Source organism: Canis lupus, chromosome 12 (assembly GCF_011100685.1).
Source record: "Canis lupus familiaris isolate Mischka breed German Shepherd chromosome 12, alternate assembly UU_Cfam_GSD_1.0, whole genome shotgun sequence".
Taxonomy (NCBI): Eukaryota; Metazoa; Chordata; class Mammalia; order Carnivora; family Canidae; genus Canis; species Canis lupus.
The window spans coordinates 4,735,191-4,758,697 of record NC_049233.1 but is presented as its reverse complement, the minus strand read 5'-3'; the positions used below and the strand labels follow the sequence as shown (position 1 = coordinate 4,758,697).

At 51.0% G+C, this 23,507-nt stretch overlaps 1 protein-coding gene across 1 annotated transcript; it reads right to left on the bottom strand.

Annotated features, from left to right (window-relative positions):
* Positions 1 to 1,545: 1,545 nt before the first annotated feature.
* PPARD (peroxisome proliferator activated receptor delta) lies at positions 1,546 to 14,510 on the bottom strand. Its single transcript, NM_001048102.1, is given in 6 exon segments — positions 1,546 to 2,270; positions 3,026 to 3,476; positions 3,651 to 3,853; positions 5,212 to 5,350; positions 6,068 to 6,222; positions 14,320 to 14,510. Coding segments are annotated over 6 exon segments (1,326 nt in total). The 5' UTR covers positions 14,450 to 14,510; the 3' UTR covers positions 1,546 to 2,022.
* Positions 14,511 to 23,507: the final 8,997 nt, after the last annotated feature.

Genomic DNA, 23,507 nt, shown 5'->3' with positions numbered 1-23,507 from the left:
AACCCTCCTGGCCTGTGCCCCAAAGTCTCCTTCGCGCGGCCCCGTTTCCCCCTTCGTGCACTATAGGGGCAGGGGGACAAGTCCCATCAGCCCCCAGGAAGAACATGCAGGAAACCGAGGCAGCCTCAATCGAGTCTTAAATATTTAATTCCCATTTATTTAAAGTTCTGTCAGTCTGTGTACACTATTTATATTAAAAACACAGGAAGCTGGGACTCCTAGCAAAAATATACATTTCAGTTTTGGAGATTGTGTTCAGACACTGAAAAGAGCTAGATCCTCAGCACCAGGCCTGGGTGCGGGAGGGGGTGTGGGGGGGTCAGGCACAGCATCTTTCCCTTCACAGCGCTGGCTCAGAGGGAGCACCCCAACCCCAATCCTTGGTCAGCTGAGGGTGGGGGCAGGTGAGGGAAGAGTCTCGTCCATAGAGAATGATCCCAGGGCACGGAAGGTGGGGGGAGATGGACAGGACCCAGGAAGCCTGGGCTCTAACCTCAGGTCTTCCCCACCTTTCTCAGAGACCCTCCCCAGTCCCTCATCCCTCCAGGCCAGTTTCCTTCCTGGAGAAGCAGGCTGTGGGGGGGCTCTCTGCCTTCCTGCTCAGACACAGCATCCAAGTTGGGCTTTGGTCCCTCCTCTGAGGCCGGGTACTTCACCTGGGAGGAGGGGAAGGGTAGAGGCAAGGGCCAGAGGAGCCGTCCTGGGCCTGGCAAGATCCTCTGGGCCTGGCAAGATCCTCGGTCACCAGAAGCTGTGTGGGGTGAGTTCCAGGTGGTTGGCGGGGCTGAATACAGGGGAGGGGAGCACAGAACTGCGGGGACAAAGGGATGTCACACCGGGTGGGATCAGTTTATTCCTGGCATGCCCTCCATGAGCAGGTTCTGGGCTGGTTCAACAGGGCACCCCTGCCCGCTCGCTCACCTGTAGGCCCGGCTGGCCCATCTACCTCAGGGAAAGGAGGGTGAGGGTGAGGGGAGAGGAACAGGTAAAGTGATTCAGTGCTTGCTTGTGCTGGAGTGGCAGCTCCAGGGAGTGTTGGGTGGGGTGTGTGTGGGGGTGTGTGTGTGTGCATGAGCTTTTGGCTGTGCTCCTGTTTGGAGCCGAGGCCAAGCCCTGGCACTGGGTGAAGAAATAGGAGCTGTGGTTGGTGGCTGCTGCAGGGTGGTGGGAGAGGGGCTGCCGACGACCCCAACACCTGGGGTCAGAATTAAGTATGCTGCTTGCTGTCTTTCCTGCCAGCCTCTGCCTCTCTTGAGGCTTGCTCCTCTTCGGTGGGGGGCCCCAGGAGGGAAGCCCACCTCCTTCCAGGCTGGAGGTGTCCCCCAGCGGCCAGCGCAGGGGACCATTAATGACACTGGCCTGGAAGACTGGTAAAAGAACAGAGAGGGTGTTGGTATTGGTGGGGCTGGGGCGTGCTGCTGGAGAGGGGTTGCAGAGGGGAGGGTGGCAACAGTGTGGGGGAGGTGTTCCGGCCCTCAAGGCAGGGCCCCGGTGACTTGGGGGGCTGTGACTGCAGTCAGCCCCAGGAAGCCGGGCCCAGAGAGCTTAGTGTTTCTTTGGCTGGCCCAAGTCCTTTGCTGTGAAGACAGAAGCAAGGCCCCTACCCTTGCAGGTAAAATGTTCATACAGAGGGAAGGCCCATTCCCCCCCTGCTCCTGGGGGACAGGGGATGAGGCGGACGAAAGCAGAGGACCCGTTTCATGCTGCTGGTGAAGTAACACAAACTGTCTCACAGAGAGAAAGAGGGGCACACAAAGGGATGGGGAGACACAGAGGGAAGGTGAGAGAAGGCGAGGGAGGAAGGAAGGTGGAAACCCATAGAAAGGGAGAGAGAGAGCGCGCAAAGAAATGAGAAAAGAAAGAGGGTCTGAGAAAGAGGCGGATGGAAAAGGTGGGGGTAGGGGAAGGCAGGGAACAAGTGGCCGTGTGTCTGCGCACAGGACTGATCCCATGGCTCGGGGGTTATTCCACAGAAAGTCCTGGCTCTGTCCGTTCACCCCTGGAGGCCCCGGGCGCACACCCTTAGTACATGTCCTTGTAGATCTCCTGGAGCAGGGGGTGCAGCGAGGTCTCCGTCTCGGTCTTCTTGATGCGCTGCATCATCTGCGCGTGCTCGGTGACCAACTGCCGCAGGTCGGCCATCTTCTGCAGCAGCTTGGGGAAGAGGTACTGGGCGTAGGGGTGGTTGGCCTGCAGGTGGAACTCGAGGGCACGCAGGATGGTGTCCTGGATGGCCTCCACCTGGGGCACGTTTATGAGGCCTGGTCGGTCTGTGGGGACACAGGGTAGAGGTTGTGGGAGGGAGCAGGGGAGCTCCCCTATCTCTACCTCTACCCCGTGTGGGTGACCTGGCCCAGGGAGCAGCAGCCCTACTGATGTGACAGACCAAGCCCTGTCCCGTCAGTGACTGTTCCACAGAGTATTCTAGTCCCTCCACCCCTGGTCCTGGCCTGTCTCCTTCGTTTTGTTTTTCCTGCTGAGAAAGGCAGTATGACCTCATGGTTAAGAGACTCACTGCCTAGATCCAATTCCCATCCCTACGACAGACCAGTGACAAGGCTGTGGGTAGGCCACTCAGCCTCTCTGACCTCAGTTTGTGCATCTGTAAAATGGGGTGATGCATCCACTGTGTTGAGTGGGATCAAATGAGTTATAATCTAGGAAAAGGAACCAGAACAGTGCCTGGTGTGAAGTAAGCTCTATGGCACTGTCAGCATGATGATTATTCTATTTATTGTACCAGAATCTGAAAAACGCGGGTAAAATATGGAGAACTTCTCCACCATCAGAAATCATCCCCATTAACATGCTGGCATATTTCTTTTCAGTCTTTTTTCTGTCTCCTCTCCATCTATAAGAGGGATCTGGTCCTCCATGTGGTTGGTGCCTCGGAGGTTGCACTGCCATCCTCACATGGGCACCTCCCCATGCTGTTCGGGCTCCAGCCTGGTGCCCCACAGTGAGGGCCCAAGCCCCGGAAGGGCTGGGTGTGGGGGGCAGGCCCGCCTGCCCCCCCCTCACTTACCTCCACAGAGAATGATGGCTGCAATGAAGAGAGCCAAGTCACTGTCATCAAGTTCCAGGGCATTGAACTTGACAGCAAACTCAAACTTGGGCTCGATGATGTCACTGAAGGGTTTTCGGAGGCTTCGCAAGAACTCACGGGTGACAAAACCGGTGCCATTGGCCACCAGTAAGCCGTCCTTGTTGACGATGGAGGCCAGCATGGCGAATATGGCCTCGTGTACACCATACTTGAGAAGGGTCACCTGGTCGTTGAGGAAGAGGTTGCTGAAGCTGGGGATGCTCTTGGCAAACTCCGTAAGCTCACGCACAGTCTCGACTGTGGTGCACTGGCAGCGGTAGAAGACGTGCACGCTGATCTCCTTGTAGGGTGGCAGGCCGTTCACCAGCTGCTTCCACACCAGGCCCTTCTCTGCTTGCCACAACGTCTCGATGTCGTGGATGACAAAGGGCTGCAAACCAGGCCCTGTTAGAGGCCGGGCCTTGGGGAGACCCACCCATACACTCCCCGAACCCCTGCCTGGGCCACGGCGCAAGGGGAGGGAGAAGGCCCGGTTCCCCCAGAAGTTAGGCAGGCAGCACAGAGCCTGGAGCCTGGGACTGCTGGGGCAAGCAGTGACACTCACCGCCGTGTGGCTGGCCTTGCCCGTAAGGATGCCACGGGCCTTCTTTTTGGTCATGTTGAAGTTTTTCAGGTAGGCGTTGTAGATATGCTTGGAGAAGGCCTTCAGGTCAGCCACCTGTGGGTTGTGCTGAGTCCCCTCGTTTGCTGTCAGCCCTGCCACCAGCTTCCTCTTCTCGGCCTCTGGCATCCGGCCAAAGCGGATGGCTGTATTGAGGGGGATGGGTCATCGAGGAGCCCGGGCAGGAGCTGGCACCCCTGACCTCCTTGTCTCACTACAGGTACGTGGGCCAGAAATGGAGACACACTTTTTGAGCCCAGGACCCTCAGAAGCTCTACAGCCAGCACACTGGAATGTTGGGGAACCCCGCTAGAATGTAAGCTCCAGGGGGATAGGGCTTCTGTCTTGTTCACAGTGCCTGGCATACAAGGAACCCTAACTCAGGGAGCTGACTGAGCCACTGTGGCTGGAAGGCAGTGGGGCAGTGTGACAGGCGGGAAGACAGCCTGTGGTGTCAAAGGCTGGTGCTCGAGCTCTAGCTTGGCAGCTTACTGGCCGTGTGACTTAAGGCAGGCTATTTCACCTTTATTGGTAAGAAAAATGGGCTAATACTTAAATCTCACTGGACTGTCTGAACAATTAAATAAGAATATTCACAGAGTAAGCACTAAAAAATTAGTCATTAGAAATGGAGCAGGATCCAAGTCTGGTTTCTCTTAAGAGAAAAAGTGAGAAATGAGCTGGCCCTGAGATCTCCTAGGAAATCCCCTCAGCCTACCCAAGGAATGGAGCCTGGGCAGATACACACTGAAGGGAGGGACCAAACCCCAGACCCGCCAGCCCCCATCACCTAGGAAAATCTTCCAATGGAGGGCTTGGGTCCTGCCACCATCTAAAATGCAAGACAGGGTGGAGACATTTAAATAAGAGGCTCTCCCCAGCCCTCGGTGGGGACAGTGGGGGGGCAGTGTCTGACCCAGACAGGCAAAGAGGGGGCAGGTGAGGTTTCTCAAAATCCTACTGTATGGGGTCTGAAGACTCTGTAGGAGGCCCGAGTTCAGGGCAGGCTGTGTCTCCTGGGAGTGGCTGGCCTCCAGGAAATTCCTGTCTGGCTCCCGGCAGCTGACACGTGCAGTCACTTACTGGCTCCTGCCTGCCTTCAATAACTAAGAAGGGCCAAGGTGATCCCAGGCTTTAGCAGTGGCTCCTGACACCGTGTCAGGTCAGCTGAGACAGGCTTGAGGTTCTGGGAGTGGTGTTTCCAATGCTACTGGAGCTGGGGTCAATTCCCAGTTCCCGTCTGGGCCAGCGAGGGTAAGCCTCAGGTACTGGGAGGAGGTGACTGCCCCAGGCCCCAGACCCACAGCGGATGCTGAGCAGTCTGGGGAAGGCAGATCTGGGGAAGGACGGCTGATGCTGGCTCCAAGGCTCCAGAGTTGACCTTTACTCTGCGCCTGTGTGCCAGGCACTGCTCTGAGGGCTCTCCCTTCCTGGGCTCCCCTGATTCTGGTCTCAGGCTGTGTGGAGCCAGCATCTCCTGTGTCTGGCTCGGGGTGGCTCTCACCATTATGCGACATGCCCAGTGCCACGCATTTCTGGAAGCGGCAGTACTGGCACTTGTTGCGGTTCTTCTTCTGGATCTTGCAGATCCGCTCGCACTTCTCATATTCCAGCTTCATGCGGATCGTCCGACGGAAGAAGCCCTGAGGGACAGTGAAGAGGTGAGAAGAAGCCACAAAATGTGGAGAATCCTGTTCTGCCCAATGGGTTATGTTAAGTCAGGGGCCCCAGTTCTATGTGAAGATGTAGAAATTCCTGAAATTTGGAAGTAATGCAGGGAAATTTCCTTTGGAGAGGAGGAGGAGAGTAAACAATTCTAAAACCTTTGAGAGTTACATACATCCTTTAAATGCTTGTTAGTTTGGTAACATAAAATTGTATCATGGCTAACCTGATTTCTTCATAAATGTATCTGGTTCTTGGCATTTTCTAGACAGTGGTTTAGTAAAATAATATATAAAATTTTGATGGGTGTGCAGTTGGGAGGATGAGCCCCAAAGCAGCCCTGGAAATAGGAATGTTAAGTTTCCTTTTTTCCCTCAGAGAGACTCTTTCAGGTGCAGGAAACACTGAGGTCAGGGTGATGGTTCAGCCCAAGACCCTCACTGGGTGCTGCCGGTGTTCGAGAGCTACATCCCCAGGGGGTGCTGGCAGCCAGACAGCCCAGGAGAGTGACTGGGGTGATGCCCTGCAGGGAGGGACCAGAGGGACCAGGGCTGAGGCCTGGAATGGTCCCCAGGACCTGGCTGCCTCCCAGGTGGGAAGTATAGTAGGTTCTGTCAGGGCCTGGCCTCTCTGGCAGGTCATCTCACCATGTAAATACAGCCCCGACTGCCAGCCACCACTCGCCACGGCCTCACCTTGCACCCCTCACACGCATGGACACCGTAGTGGAAGCCCGATGCCTTGTCCCCGCACACACGGCACTCCATGTTGAGGCTGCCACACGATGCCCCATCACCGCCCATCTGTAACTGGTCCAGCAGTGATGGTGGCGAGGAGCTCCGGGAGAGGTCTGCGAACACACAACATGGGGGTGGCTTCACCTTCTGCCATGATGGGGGCCCAAGGAAGTGACTGGGGCCCACGGGGGCAGAGCAGATGGTAGGAAGAGCCCATGTTTCTGAATCACACAGCTCTCACTCAGCTCATTAAGAGCTATGTGCCTCAAGTAGTCAACCTTTCTGAGGATCAGTTCCTTCATCTAGAACCCAGGGCTTTTCCCTAGACCTGACATACAGCAGGTGTTTGGGAAATGGCAGCTTATCAGTATTGGGGGAAGTCAGAGCCTGCCTGGGCTGTACTCACCATTGGGGAGGAGAGGGGTATGGGTGTGTGTGTGTCCTGCCTCAGCGATGCTGGCCTGCCCATCTGCCCTTCTCTGCTCTGTCCTGATGCTCGAGCAACCTCCTCAGGGGCAGGGGTTAAGTCCCCAGACCAGAGAATCAGTGGCTCAGAGTAGGACGGTACCTTAGGCAGACCCATGCCATGGAGCCGCGCCCGGACTTAACATTTCCCAGGCTGCCGTTCCTCCCTTTCTATAATCCAGATAAAGGTCACTCCACAAATTATCTTGAGTTCCCTCCTAAGGCGTAACCCACCCTCCCCAGAGTGTACCCCACCCTTCTCACACCTTCCTCAGCTCCCCCCCTGTGGTACTCGGAGTGACAGGAAGAAAGCCTTCAGCCAAGCCCTATCTCAGCCACAGAGAGGGGAGCACGAACACCAGACCAGACCACAGCGGAGAGGATCAGGCAGCCTGCCCCCCGCCCTGGGCTGGCAAGGGCAGGGGAGCCACAAGTCCCTGATTCCTAAAATTGGCCTGTCCTGTTCCAGGGCCTTAGCTCCCAACCTTCAGCCATTCCACAGATGAGGGAGAGTGGGCTGCCTGGGAGGGCACAGTGCTCCTGTGGGAGGGCAGAGCCACTATGGTTTCCTCCAAAGCCTCAGCCACAACATGACAGTCTGTATGTGCTGACCCAGTGTTGGATGTCCTCCACCAGGGTGTGAGGGCCCTTGGGCAGGAACTCTGCCCCCAGGGTGCCGCTTCTGCATAGGGAGCAGGCTCTGAGCAGTGACTGTGACATAAGGGGTTCTCAGGCTCCCTGGGCGTCCTGCACTTGGCACCACCTGGCTGTAGGGGCCGGGCAGATCCTGGGGGCACAGTGATGGGGGCCACAGAGCTCATGTTATGAGCTGCTGGAAGAAAATGAGATCACACATAAAACCCCTTTGTAGACACCTGTGTAGATGCTGAGCAGGAGGGTTTCCGGCACTTCCTTCTCCAATCTGTGTGGTCTGTGTGCAGGTTCACTTTGTGTCACTTCTTTCAAGCAGTTTTGTTTTTGTGGCTTACATGTCTGCCTCCTCTGTTAGACATGGGACATCTCTAATCACATTGCCTTTGGATCTCAAAGCCCACCTCCACCACCGAATCTCAGCTGCAGTAAACCAACCTCTCGCAGTGCCCGCCTTCTTCTCCCTCCTGGCCCTGGATGCTGGGCAGGTGTCTGGTCATTTGCACCACAGGAGGCAATACCATCCTCTCTTTTCATTCAACAGGCATCTGATGAGCACCTGCTGCATGCAAGGCAGGATCCAGGCCCTGCCCTCGACTAGCTGAAGTAAGAACGAGGTAAGAAAACTGAGACAACACGGCGAGTGGCAACACCGGCCGAGGGGCAGGCAGATGGTGCAGGACTTCGAAGGAGCCACCACTCAAGAATGAGGCTGTCAGGGAAGGCGACTGCTGCTCTCTCTGGGCTCCAAGGTGAGAGCTTTGGAAGACTTCCAGGTTGGCTTCCAGATGCTCAGAAAGAGCAGGCATGAAGGTTAAGAATGTGACTGAGTTCAAACTGGTGTTTTGGGCTCAACACCCAGTTTTGCCCTCTGGGCCCCAGTTTCCTTCTCTAAAATGAAAGTCATGGTGAAAAGTAACACAGTTACTATAGAGAGAAGTCCTAGAACTTGGAAGTGCATGTGAATATCAGTGTGAATTAGGGCTGTGCCTATCAGAAAGCCATAATTCTGCATACTCCAAGCTGTGTACCCCACGCAGGCAGGGACTGTGACTTGTCCTCTTTCTGGCTGGTTGTATCCCTTCCCCTACAGCTTCACATAAATCTAAGGGGGGTGGCGGTGTCTCTGCTTATGAGGCCCAGAGAACCCCTAGAACCAGACCAAGCCTCCTTTCACTTCCCCTGACCTGCCACTGGCCCCTGGCTCAGGGGCCTCAGGATCACTGGGAACCCTGGGAGAAGCTGAGATGTTCAAGCCTCACCAGCCCCCAAAGCAGTCTGAGCTCAGAATCCTGGGGACAGACCCAGGACGAGTGTCTCAGAGGGAAGTGCTGCAAATGGGACTGTGGAGAAACAGACTCAGGGCAGTGTCAGGGTGTTGGATCACACCGTCCTGCCCCTGGGTGGTAAACAGACACAAGCTGCAGAACCCAAAAGCAGTTGTCAATGCTTGGTAGTGGCAGGCTAATAGGACAAGGGCACCCCTCCCCCTGCCCATTTGGAATAAGAGAACAAAAGTAACTGAGACACACGGCAGAGAGGCAGAGGGGATGAGGTGCTAGGGTGGGCAGAAGTGTATGCATCCTCCAGGGGTAGGCTTCGTGCATGTGCATGTGCAGCGGGGATACTGAGGTGGTGGTGGTTTGGGAGTCAGTTTTCTAAAGATAAAGGTTCTGTTTCTTCCTGGCTGACCAAATGGCTCAAGGATTTACCTTTGAACCACCATCCTACCCAAAAGCAATGATAGCAGAATGCTCCCCCATTCTGGGGACCAGGTTCTGAAGGTCCTACCACCTTGTCCATGACCTCCTGGTGGGAGACTAGGGTTTCGAGAGGCCCTCCCCCTTATCAAGAGTCTCTGCCTTGGTGCCCCTCAGATATGCTGGCTGGAGACACAGGCCATGCCAGTTTGAGGGCCAGCTGCCTGCACAGCTGCTCTTCTGAGCCAGCCCAGTGCCGTCCTCCCCCCAGTTCCTCCTCTGCTCTCAGGAAATATACTTGCTCACCTGATGGCCATCATCTGGCACTGAGCTCTGCCTCTGAACTTCTACTCCAGCCACGCCCTGCCTGACTCCCCAGGCATCTCCTAAGGGCCCACCTCTAGCTCTCCCTCAGGAAGGGGGAAAGAACCAGCATTTATCAGCCACCCCACCCCCCCAAGAGCTTGTCAGTATCATTCTATATCACCTTGGAGGATAGTAACTTGCACCATTTAAGATGAGGAACTTGAACCAGGGCATGTTCCTGGAGACCCGGGATCGAGTCCCAGGTCGGGTTCCCAGCATGGAGCCTGCTTCTCCCTCTGCCTGTGTCTCTGCCTCTCTCTCTCTCTCTCTCTGTGTGTGTGTGTGTGTGTGTGTGTGCGCCTCTCATGAATGAATAAAATCTTTAAAAAAAAAAAAAAAAAAAAAAAAAAGGATGAGGAACCTGAAGCTTGGTGAGGTTAAGGAACCTGCCCAAAGTCATCTGTCTCATACTTGGTGGGACTGGGACTTGAACCTAAACCTGATTTCCCTGTAAAGACTGTGTGTCTATACAAATAATATCTTTTTTGTGCATGCCTACTGTGTGCCAGGGGCTCTGCTGGATACTGTATACCATTAATCTCATGTGAACCTTAAAATAACCCTTTGAGCAGGTCTTCTGACCCTTTTATAGGTGAGGTTAAGTAACATGCTGACAGTGGCATTAACCAGATTGTTAATTTTATGTGTCATCTTGGCCAGGCCATCGTATCCATACTGACCAGTTTTTGGTCAAATATCAGTCTAGATGTTGCCGTGAAGATAATTTTTTAGATGTGATTAACACTGAAATCGTTACTCTCCATAACATGAGTAGGCCTCAGCTAATCAGTTGAAGGAAGGAGGAATTCCGCCTCCAGACTGCCTTCAGACTCGAGCTACAGCATCAGCTTCCCTGGGTCTCCAGTCTGGTGGCCTGTCCTGAGAAATTTCAACTTGCCAGCCCTCACAGTTGTGTGAGCCAGTCCTTAAAGACAGACACACTCTATGTATGCACACAACCTATTGGTTCTGTTTCTCTAGAGAACCCTGACTAATACAGTGCAGAGTAAGAATTCTAACCTAGAACCACCCAACCCCTGGGGCTGAGCTCTTACTGTACTCTATAACTTTCCATATGTATGTATATATTCATTACCACTAATCAATAATTCATGAATATGATGAATGATGAGACATGTCATTGCTGAGGATGACACCATGCCATTACTCAAATGTTTAGACTCAGAGTAAACACTAACCCCAACACCCAGAGAGCAAACCATCTGTTGCACCATCTTGGATTACAAGTTCAGCAAACAGACACTATTGACCTCATTTACATCATTTATGTATAGATGAGAGTTCTCTTGTATATCTAGGCTCCATTGCTGGCAGTATACTGTTGTCCTGGCTGGGAGGGTGGCCAGGAGGGGTCAACATTATTTACTTTGCTGGCAGAGCCAGCAAATAGCTTCTGAAGTCAGGGTCAATTCTGTGGGACTCTGGATCTGGGTTACTGAGCACCCTCCTTACTTCTGTTGTCCTATTCACTTGCACAGTGGGCTTCTCAGGGCTGGCATGCAGTCTTGTCCTCAACTGAACAGCCAGCCCCTGCCTGGACACCCACTGAGTGCTTGCTAGGAGAGGAGGTACCAAGGCCAGGAGGAATGGCACTTTATTCTCCTCAGCCCCAGCCCCACAGATCCCTGACCTCTTCCTTGGGTGTGGATGGGATGCCCATCACCAAAGCAGGAGGGGACAGCTGCCCCGATCCCTCCCCAGCTGGGGGACCCCGGGCATGTGAGTTGCCTCGCTGCTGTGTGCTAATAGTGAGGCCTGTCCTGCCTGCCTCTTTTGTCAGGTCTTGAGCTCGGTACAGAGATGCAGAACCTTAGAAGGTCAGAGGGAAACAAACTGTGTGATCTTCCTGCCGTTTCAGGGTTTGAGACTGGGTCTCATCCTCCTGAATTCCTGAGGGGACTCCAGAGGCTCATGCGGTAGGGGAGAGAACCTCACCCAGCCAGCCTTTGAGGTGGGCAGACTAAAGGTAGAGACTGAGATTAGAGAAATGAAGGCACCAGCAAAAGCCACAGCTCAGAGTCACAGACTTGAGATTTCTGCCCTGGTTGATGTGATCCCCAATACAGGATGAGCTCTGTCTCCAGGGCTCCTCACCTACTGGCCTTTTTTTTGGGAAACAAAATTGCATTAACTTTCTAAAGCGACGCGTTTGCTTCTTAAATGATGAGAGTACCATAGATTGAGGATAATACATAATGGCATGCACCATCTTATAAGGCATCCTCTCTGCCACGATCCTACTCCTCTGAGTTAATGGCACAGTCCTTTGTGTGTATACTCTTCAGCGCCTTCCATGATACTGAAAGATTTTTAAGCAATGGGACCCCCAACTTGGCAGGAGCTCTTTTTCCCGTCAGTGTGTTCAGACCTACCCTATCCTTACTAATGACTACACAGCATTCCACAGTGTGGCTCTACCACAGTTTACATAACCAATTCCTCACAGATGGGTGCTTGCCAATTCTTTGCTTCTCTGAGCAGTGCTGCAGTAAATAAGTGTGGAAATCTCTGTGCGCTCTGAGCGAGTATTTACATGGGACACATTCCTAGGAGGGGAGCTGCAGGGTCAAAGGAATGAAAGAAGTGACAGCCTGCATAGCCCAGCTGCCCTTCCACTTTTGTGGCTGGAGGGCCATGTCTTCCCCCTCTGGCCAAAACAGTTCTCTTTGCTAATCTGACAGGCTAAATGACATCTCATCTTGAAGATGGCTTCTTTGATTAGTGAGTAGACTGGAAAACATTTTGTTTTCCAGCCATTTGTATTTGTCCTACCACAAACTCACTGTTTCTATTTTTCTGTTGCTTATCTTGCAGAGTTTGTGGGAACTTTTTATATACTTTGGCTTTAACACATAATGGTTATTCTCGATTCTTTTTTTAAAAGATTTTTATTAAAATCTAAAAAAAAAAAAAGATTTTTATTAAAATCTTAAATATTTTTATTAAAATCTTAAAAAAAAGAGACATGAAGAGAGAGGCAGAGGTATAGGCAGAGGAAGAAGCAGGCTCCACGCAGGGAGGCCGATGTGGGACCCAGTCCCAGGACTACAGGATCATACCCTGGGTGGAAGGCAGGTGCTAAACCACTGAGCCACGCAGGCGTTCCCTAGTCTCAATTGTTCAACAATTGAAGTCTTTCTACCTCTACTTCATCAATTTATTGGTAAATGGAATCCATTAAATATCATATCACACATACCACTGCAAGGGTAGTTGGGCAAATTTCTTCCCAGACATCTCCCTGTGTGCCCTAAATCTCGCTGATAAAGCTCCCCAAGATGCCATCACCATGTCCACCTCACCCCACCTGTACACCCAGCACTGCACCCTGGTCTGCATGTGAACAGGAGTATCATGTAGGGGTGTGTCCCCACAAGGGTGTGTAGAAAACTCCAGAACAGGTCATTACTCTCCAGGTAATTTCTGTGTGGCTGACCCAGATGTGGGGATAGGGTGGGCCAGGCCAGGTGGTGAGGCCACAAATTCCATCACCTTCTCTTCCCTTTTCACTCTTCCTCAGTGACAGACCTTGCTCATTCTTAATCCCTGGTGTTTTCCTTCTGCTGCCTAACCGCCCCCGCCCCCGCCCATCTCAATTTTATTTTATTTTATTATTTTTTTTTCCATCTCAATTTTAGAACAGTATGTGTTATTAGCTCTGAGTGACCAATCACCTTTGGTCAGCCATTCCTCTTCTGAGAAAGGCTGGGTCTCTGAATTCATCCCAGTCACCAACACATAGGGAATGGTTACGCTGGGGGTTGGGAGATACTTTCTCTTGAGTCCTGAAATCACACCAAGCCCATTTTGGTCATTCCTGGGTATATGAGTGGGATCAGAGGGATGGGATGATGACCTTCCCCTTATCCTATCCACCACATGCCCCGAAGAAAAAACTCTGCAAAATCCAGAAACTTGTTTTGCAGGTTCAAATTAGTGTGGCTTGAGGATTTGGGCCTTTCTTAAATATAGGCCAGGCAGGAATCTGTTCTACTCAGCAGCCCCTGCCCTACCTTAACTCTGATACCATTTACCTCCTCCCCATGCAGACACAGGGCTTCAGAGATCATCCCGTGGGGTGGGTCTGCTCCCCTGCCCTTAATCACCTGTGGCCAGGATTTCCTCCAGCTGAAACCAGCAGCAAGATCAGGGTGTCCCCTGCCAGAAATACATCCTCTTGTGATCCTAAGTCCCTTCTGTGGGTAAGGGAGCAAGAATCAGCTGAACATTGGCACTTGAGGGGGAAAGAGAGAAGCTGGTGAGGAAAGGGTTGGGAACAGGGAAGGGGCAGCAGCAGCAGGGAAAACCAGGGGCTAAGGAGTGGATTCTGGGTGCCCCTAAGATGGACATAACATGATGCTAAAGAAGATGGAGAGAGAATAGTACAGGGTCCCAGAGAAGAATGTCTACACTGCTACTAACAGTGGATAAACAAATGGGGAACTGACAGTGATATAAGAGAAGCTAGAAACTGCCTGAATGCACAAAATTAGTCTTAATTACAGTCATTCAGACTAACCGCTTAGCATTTATACCTAATTACAGCACAGCTCGATGATGTGTATAATTAGCACCAGATCAATGGAGCTGGGTGTTGTGACTGATCATTACAATCACAGGTACAGTTGATCTTTCCCGTGTGCTGTTCATGCAGATTGGCTCCAGATTCCTTGGGCGGCAGCAGTGGGAATAATACTGATGACGACATGTATTACAAATGCTAACTCATTTAATTTTCACAAAAGCCCCAGTCCACATCCCCTTCAAGCCCTGTCTGTTTCACAGAAAGAAGAAGTGCAACTTGCCCAAGGTCCCGCAGCACTGATGAGCAACAGAAGAGGGGTGTGACTATCGGCTCCAGTTCTTTTTTTTTTTTTTTTTTCCGGCTCCAGTTCTTAACCATTCTGCCCCTCTGCACCCCATGCTGCTGGCTGCAGAGGGCAGGTTTTCGGTTAGGCCTGCTCTGCTTCCTCTACCCTGTGTCCCCCGCCGCCGCCCCCTCCTCACCTGTATAGCTGCTGGAAGGAAGCGAGCGCTCTGGTCCTCCATTGAGCTCTGGGGCTCCTTCTGCCTCTGCCACTTCCTTTTTCTCCTCCTCTTCCCGGACCTCAGCGGCTTCCCCCGGTGGCTGCTCCATGGCTGATTTCCCCTCGGCGCCACGCCTGCAGGCCCGGTCATAGCTCTGGCATCATCTGGGTCTGAATGCAGCTGGACCTCTACAGGGCAGTTCCCATCAGCCTGAACCAAGGGGCAGACAGGAAGAGGATGAGAGGGTGAGAGAGCAGGACATGCCAGGGGGCTATCACCTCGGGGACAGGATGGAGGGAATTCCCCTGTTCCTGCTTCTTCATGGCAGGAATGCCTCCTCCCTGGAGTGCTATCCCACGGTCTCTGCTCCTTGTACCACAAGTCACTTTTCCTCCTGCCCTTTGTCTACTTGGTTCCTAAGGCCAGTCTGTGGGGTTCAGAGCAGTATCCACGATCCAGATAGGGTGACACACCACTGTATCACCTTTCTCTGGCTCCTCGGCCCCTTCCTCCTCTTTGAGCCAGATCAAAATGACTTCAGGGTCTTTTTCCAACTCTGTGTTCCTCCTGGAGATTCTGATAGGCATCGTACCTCCGAACCCCCACCCCATCCCCTCCAGCACTCAGGCTCTCCTAGGCTGCAATTCTTGAAGGGAGTAGGTCCTATCCTTTCTGTGTCTGGGTGTGGGGAAACAAAAAGATACAAGCCTCTGCTGTGCTAGGCTGACAGTTGACAGCAGATCTGCAACTAGACCCTCAACCGCATAGCCATCAGGCAAGCGGAGATGCATTCTGTCTAGGAATTTTTCCAAAGGGGGTTCCTGGGTGCTGACTCCCATGTGGAAGAGGCAGTTCCAACCCTTGGCAAGTCATATATTGCCCACAAACACCACAGTCAGTGGTGGTAACATCATGAAGTGTTGTGGGGGCGTCATCCTGTCAGGGAACAGTAGGGAGACACCTTGAGAGTGGGGTGGATTTTGATTAGAGATGGCATGGGACTTGTCTTGGGGACACAGCATGAGAAAAGACTCAGAGGCAGCACAGTGGGGAGCAGTGAGGAGTCCTGGTGGCCAATGGAGTGAGTGCTGTAGGATAGAGGATTTGGAAGGATGGCTGGGAAGGTGGGTTGCATCCAGGCATATAGGCACGACTGACTCTATCCTTAGGCAGTACAGGCTGTGGGAGGATCGAGAGCAGAGAAAACCTGCTTTAGGGAAATTCAAGCGTTTGTGGGACTTCTGGATGTGCCACAGGCAGCTCAAACTCAACCTATCCAAACAGAACCCACTGTCTGCCCCCAAACCCGTTCTTCCTCTGGTAATTCCTACTTAGTGACTTGCATGCTCATCTACCCACTTATCAAAGCCACAAGGCAGGAGTCAACTGAGATTTTTCCCTCCCCCATGCTGTTCTACACTTAAAAAGTTGGCTGTATGCTAGAACGGCTGGGGAGTTTTTAAAAATATGGATGTCTGAGCCTGTCCCCAGAGATTCTCATCTGATAGTCTGGGGAGCTGCTTGGGCACTGGGATCTTTATTTTTAATTCTCCTGGTGATTATTATAATGTGCAGCCACGCTTGAGAATCACTGTTCCAGAGCAAAGCCACTTCCAATGGACAGTAAATCTTCCCTCTCATCATTCTTTTCCAGCAGGCTTTCATTTTCCCTTGTTTGGACTGACAACAACTTCTCCAAGTGTCAACGAAAGGCAGTTTGGAAACTCAACTCTAGTGTCTAAGAGCTGGGGAGTTAGGGATATGGAGATGTGGGGGCAATCTGTAGATGTGGGGAACATCCGAACATCCTTGTTGATTTGACAGCCACAGGAAGGGATTCAATTCACCAAAGGAGAAAGCAACACATCAAGGAAGGTCAAAAGAATAGGCATCAGAGGGCAGCCCCGGTGGTGCAGCGGTTTAGCGCCACCTGCAGCCCGGGGTGTGATCCTGGAGACCCAGGATTGAGTCCCATGTCAGGCTCCCTGCATGGAGCCTGCTTCTCCCTCTGCCTGTGTCTCTGCCTCCCTCTCTCTCTTTCTCTCTCTGCCTCCCTCCCTCTCTCTCTCTGTCTCTCTGCCTCCCTCCCTCTCTCTCTCTCTCTCTGCCTCTCTCTCTCCATCTTAATAAATGAATGGAATCTTAAAAAAAAAAAAAAAAAAGAATAGGCATCAGAGCAGACAACAGGGCACTGGCCAGAGGCAAGAGAGACATGGGACAGACACCTCAGAGTCATGGGAAGGGCCGTTTCACAGGAGATGGCTCAACCGTCTCAAATGCTGCAGGGTGAAGGGTGATAAACTGGTACATGACCCCTGGAGTCAGTGATCGCCAGGTCATCAGTGACTTGGGAGACAAGTTTCAGTCAAGTGGTTAGGATGGAAACGTGCTCTGAAGAAGAAATTTGGTAGTAAGGAAGGCAGGACAGTGAATAGAGACTAGTTTTTCGGTAAATGCCAATGTACTACCTAGAGAAAGTAGCAAAGCCAGAAAGGGTTTTCGACTAGAGAGACTCAAGTAAGCCATGGACAGAGGACAGGTCTACAGAGAAAGACGGTCTGAAGACTCAAGGAGAAGCTGGGGCAGAATGAGAGACAGGAGGCGAATAATTCAAGGGCACAGGATGAGGAAAATATGAACTATCGTGGCAGCTGGGGAGGGGGTGGTTAAAGCTCACACAGGCTGGCCTCACTCTTTTCATTAATAAAGCAGGGAGAAAAGTCAACTGAGAGTAAAAGCAAAGAGGCTGGATGGAGGCACTTTGGCAACCACGACAGGGAATCAGCTGGAAAGGAATAAAAAGAATTAGAGCAAAGCCACAACAAAAATTAAAAGTGTAATGACACATGAATAGACAATCAATGAAAGAGAATACAAAGAGTCTATATAAATAGATGCAAACACATATGGAACTATATTACGTTATAAAGACAGTACTTCAAAGAGAAAAAAAATAGATTCTTCAATAAATGGTAAGTAATGGGGACAACTGAGTAGCCATCTGGAAAAATCTGGATGGACCCCTACCTCAAACCTTATATCATTTTTTTTTTTAAAGATTTACTTATTTATTCATGAGAGACACAGAGAGAGAGAGAGGCAGAGACAAAAGAAGAGGGAGAAGCAGGCTCCTTACAGGAACCCAATGCAGGATTCAATCCTGGATCCTGGGATCACAACCTGAGCCAAAGGCAGCCGCCCAACCGCTGAACCACTCAGGCGTCCCTCAAACCTTATATCAAGATGAGATCCAGATAAATAAAAAACATTTTTTTAAAGTTAAAAATATATACATTATCAGGCACCTGCTGGCTCAGTCTGTGGAGCATGCAACTCTTGATCTCAGGGTCATGGGTTTGAGCCCCGTGTTGGGCATAAGGACTACTGAAAAAAATTTATACACACACACACGCACACACATACCTCCTTCATGGTAGAAAAAATCATAACAAAAAATATAATAAACTGGGAAAAATATTTGCAACTCTTATCCAAGGGCTAATTTCTCTAAAACATTCCCCTAAATAAGGAAAAGGCCGGCAATCTAAAAGAGAAACAGGCTTGGGATATGAAACATGTATACAGAAAAGGCACCCATTTGAAAAGCTGCTAAACACTCAGAAAAAAAATACAAAGTAAAACAATACTGAAATACAGTTTTTACGATATTAACATATTGCTAAACATAATCTCACACATCCCTGGTGGAGAGGTAAACTGGCACAACCTCTGAAGAGAGTAATTTGCCTACATTTACCTAAATTACAGGTACACATTCCCTTTGACCTAGAAATGCCACTTTTTTTTTTTTAAGATTTTATTTATTTATTCATGAGAAACACAGAATGAGAGGCAGAGACATAGGCAGAGGGAGAAGTAGGCTCCTCACAGGGAGCCTGATGCGGAACTTGATACCAAGACTGGGATCACACCCTGACCGCAAAGGCAGACGCTCAACCGAAGAGCCACCAAGGTGGCCCTAGAAATGCCACTTTTGAGTTGTATCCACCAGCTATGTTTCAACTTCAGTAAAATGACAAGAAGTATTAGTACAAGGTTATTCATTACAGTATTATTTGACTAGTAAGAGGCAGGGGATAAGCAGAATGTCTATTAACAGGGGCTTTAGTAAATAAATTATGACATGGGAACAGGAATTCTATGTGGCCACAAACAAGAATCATGTTTATAGATAGGACTCTCTAAAATATATTAACAATGGAAGAGAAGAACTTGCAGAATGAAGTGAAAGGCTACACTTCGTGCAAAAAAAGATAAACTGAAGCTGTGTGTGTGTGTGTGTGTGTGTGTGTGTGTGTGTGTGTGTTTAAGACAGGAAGGCTACAGAAGAACTGGGAATGTTGGTTGCCTCCAGGTCACTAAAGAGGAGAGGTTTTTTTCATGGTACCTTTTGTGTTTTTTATTTTTTTTTATTTTATTATTATTTTTTTTTTATTTATGATAGTCACAGAGAGAGAGAGAGGCAGAGACACAGGCAGAGGGAGAAGCAGGCTCCATGCACCGGGAGCCTGATGTGGGATTCGATCCCGGGTCTCCAGGATCACGCCCTGGGCCAAAGGCAGGCGCCAAACCGCTGCGCCACCCAGGGATCCCCGTTTTTTATTTTTTTAAAAAGATTTTATTTATTTATTTGACAGAGAGCCAGTGAGCAAGAGAGAGAACACAAGTAGGGGGAGTGGCAGAGACAGAGGGAGAAGCAGGCTCCCTGCTGAGCAGGAAGCCAGATGTGGGGCTTCATCCCCAAAAGGCAGATACTTAACTAACTGAGCCACCCAGGTGCCTCCTTTCGTGCCTTTTAAACTCTGAACTACAGACATTTGTCTGTTCTAAAAATAATTTAAACTGGAATAAAATAAAGAGGCAAAACCTACAAACGATAATGTAGAAGATGAGAGGGAGACAGCTGGAGGTGCTCAGGCAAATACACATGGAAAAATGTCTGGGATAACCACTAAGGTACCATGGATAGCACGTATGATTTCCAAATTATTTCAGTAGAACAGAAGAACTTAGAAGTCATGTAAAAGTCTAACTTTCTGAGAAAGTCTCACAGATGGGGAGACGATGGAGACATAAAAACTATGATGTGACGTAGGATGGACTGGATCCTGGAACAGAAAGAGGACAGCGGTGGAAGAACTGGTAGAACTGGTAGGATCTGAATAAAATCTGCTTAGTTTGTAGTACTGAACCAGTGTTCATTTCTTAGTATGGCTAAGTGTCTAGCGTTTATGTAAGATATACCCAGTAGGGCAAACTGGATAAAGGGCATTTGGGGACTCCGTACTATCTTGTGAGATTTCTGTAACCTCTCAGTTTTTTTCAAAATAGAGTTCTTGTTTTTGTTTTTTAAAAGATTTTATTTATTCATGAGAGACACAGAGACACAGGCAGAGGGAGAAGCAGGTTCCATGCAGGGAGCCCAATGCGGGATTCGATCCCGGGAGTTCAGGATCATGCTCTGAGCCAAAGGCAGATTTTTAACTGCTGAGCCACTCAGGCGTCCCTGTTTTTTTTTTTTTTTTTTTTTTTTAAGATTTATTTATTTATTTTTTCATGAGAGAGAGAGAGAGAGAGAGAGGCAGAGACATAGGCAGAAGGAGAAGCAGGCTCCATGCCGGGAGCCCGATGCAGGACTCGATCCTGGGACTCCAGGATTGCACCCTGGGCTAAAGGCAGGCGCCAAACCGCTGAGCCACCCAGGGATCCCCATGTTTTTTGTTCTTTAAAGCTAAAAAAAAAAAAAAAAATTCTGGATTTCTGGCTTCTTTTGAAAATTTGGGCAGACCTGGCCACTGGGTGCCTGCGTGCCCCTGACACCACCCTTTACCCGGACAGGTGTTCACCACTGGCACCCATCATCTTGGCTACTCCCTGCTGTCATTCCCTAGGCTGCTTCACTCATGTGGCACGTCATGAGGTGTCCCCTCCTGTGGGAATCTGAGTTGGGTTAGCAGACCTCAGTTCCTCAAGGAACAATCCCTGATCTTCCAACCTGACAAAGACTAGACCCAGAGCAAGGCAGTTCCCGTCATGTGGCTCTGATTACAAGTGGCAGCCTGGGGCAGTCACTTCTCATTGTTTACCTAACTCTACTCTACCCCTTACTGACGGAGGCCCAGTTTCTTTGGATCAGCCACGTGCTTAGCTAAACACTCCATTTCCCAAGCTCTCCTGCAGCTACTGTGTTCATGTGATACAATGCTGACTAATACGTAAATAGACATCTATTGGAAAAGCCTTCTGAAAATAGTTTCCTTGATCAAAAGAGATGTTTGCCCTCTCCTCTTCCTCCCTGGGCTAGGAATACTGGGCCCGGAGGTGGAACAGCTTCCTTTGGAGCAGGACAGGTTAAGAGGGTGGGGCGAAAAGCAAGAAGGGGGCCCAAGCAGTTGCTGAACTAGCCCTGGAACACCTGTCTCCAGACTACTGGCTACGGGTGACAACGAAATGCCTGTTTTATGAGGCCTTGTTTGCCACACTTCAGCTGCAGGCTGCTGAATACAATCCTAACTGAAACAACACGGGGCACCTGGGTGGCTCAGTTGGTGAAGCATCTGCCTTTGGCTCAGGTCATGGTCCCGGGGTCCTGGGATCAAGCCCTGTATTGGGCTCCCCGCTTACTGGGGAGTCTGCTTCTCCTTCTCCCTCTGTCCCCGCGTGTGTGGGTGCGCGCGCTCTCTCTCTCTCTCTCACACACACACACACAAATAAATCTTAAAAAAAAGAAGAAACAACACAATATATAGGACACCTACCTAAATAGGAGAACGGGGTTGTGGAGAGGGGGTTGGCGACAACACTGGGGAAAGGACCTTGGTGATTACCAGAAACAGTCTGTGACAGTTGTAGCAAGAAGTACACTCTCTGAAAAAAGTAGTTATTCTCTGAATAACCGAGACCAGATACCCTGATGCTTTGTGCTCCACAGGACTGAAAAGTCTGGGGCAGGTGAGGAGTGAGAAACCCTTAGCCAGGCCTGTGGCTGAAGGGGCTATAGGAGGCTTCTGCAGAGTAGCATCAAGAGTATGGGGAGCATGGTGACAGAAGGCTCAGACAGCATGACTTCCAAGAGCTCCAAGCACAGCGGTGGCCACGACCACATGGTAAGCGATGTGAGGCTGATCAGAACAAACTGTTTCTGGCTCTGTGGAGCTTGGCTGTCAGTGGACACGGGGTAATGCACACCAGACTGTGGTGATGAGAGGGGCATGAAGATCTGGGGTCCCCCTTAGCAGCTGGAATCAGAGGAGAGAAAACCACAGCACTGCCTCGTAGAGATACTAACAAAATATTTTCTCGCCCATTCCCTCGTACCCTCTGATCCTCTGAGTGACTCTGGGGGGATGGGACGGGGTTCATTGTCAGTACTGAGTTCTGGAAGGAGGGGTGGGAGCTGACTGAGCTCCCCCTACACATCATATCTGTTCAATCCTCCAGAGCTCCCACAGGTGAGCCTTGTGAGCTCCCCTGGGGAGACGAGGGAAGGTGACAAAAAGCTCTGGCCTCGGGAGCCTGACAGGGTGTCTCTCGGAGAAGACACAAAGGATAAAGCAGAAGACAGAGGGGTTCAGACACGATGGGGTGTGGGGCTGGCCAGGCTTCTGAGGAGCTGCATGGACTGGGCCACCTTATGCATCTCTGACACCTGGAGCCTCAGCTTCTGTTTCTATATACTAACTGGTAGAAGGTTCTTTCACATGACCAGAGGAACAGTCAGCAGTTGCAGAGGGTGCAAGTAGATGCCTTTAGAAACAGATGTGGCTCTGGGCTCTGGCTGGAGTTCTGAATTTGGGGCCAGACCAGGATCCTTGGATTCCAGGCAGATGTTCCTCCCCAGACTGGAGTTGTCTCTTCTGGCTGTGACCAGCGGAGGGGGGAGGGGAGCATCAGTTTGGCTGTCTAAAACCCACACACATCCCTTGGGCTGTTTCATATTTAGATGTAACTGCTGTGCTGCAGCCCATCCCTGCATTTTGCCAGAAACCATCCATTTTCACACAGCCCTGGCTGTTCCATTTACAGCTGAAGCCTGACCATCTTCCAGAAACCAACGCCGCCCCACCTCCACCACTCTCGGCCTGCTGGGTCAGGAGATACTCTGATCCCCAGGGCCCTGCCCTCACCCCACTGGGCCCAGGCCCGCAGGCTGGACATTTCACAGGGGGCTGCCTCCCCATTACCACTAGCCCTGCAATGGACCTTATTTCCTTTCCTTTCTTCAGCTCTAGCACTAAGAGTAGCACACCCTGGCACAAGGTATAACTTTTATGTGGCTGAGAAGCCCGGTTTTTGCTATTGCCACCCTCAATACTGTGCCAGAGCCAGAAACCTTCTGATTGTGTCCCAGTTTCCCCCCACTTAAGAGGTCGGTACTGTCATCATACAGAACACAGGTCCTGTAGCCAGAACGAGGAGGTGCCGCTCTGCTGTGCTTGGACAAAAAATGGAGTCTCGAGCAAAGGAATTTCTTATAAAACAAATGCCCTGACAGCCCTGATTCTAGCACGCACATGTGTCTATTGTATGGATACATGCTCACACAAGCCTGCTGTGCAAGCAAGCCCCGTGCTCCCACTCCAGTACCCACTCTCTTTTTTGTTAAGACTATTTATTTATTTATTTTAGAGGGAGAGAATGTGAGTGAGCAGGGGGAGGGGCAGAGGAGGGAGAGAGAATCTAAGCAGATCCCCCACAGAGTATGGAGCCTGATGAGGCACTCGATCCCACGACCCTGAGATCATGACCTGAACAGAAATCAAAAGTTGGGTGCTTGACTGAGCCACCCAGGCGCCTCTCCAGCACCCACTCTCTTGTCACAGATGAATGGCAGGCCTTCTGGGAGTGGAGGTGGGGGAGGGCCACACTCCATTTGCCATTGGACAAGTCTGTTTCATGGGAAGAGGTAGCTAGGAGCTTAATCCAAATGATCCTAAGCTCTAGACAGGTCTGGTCTGGGACCCAAGCAATCAACCAAGCCACCTGGAGCCCTCATCCATCCCACAAGGTCTAGACATCCTCAAGAGGTAGAGCACCCCTGCCACCCACCCCAGGCAGTGTGCTGGAGCCCCATGCATCTCTCAAAGGTGTGGTGCAGCCTGAGAGGCTTCTCCCTGAACCAGAGCCCAAGCTGGGTCATAGCTATA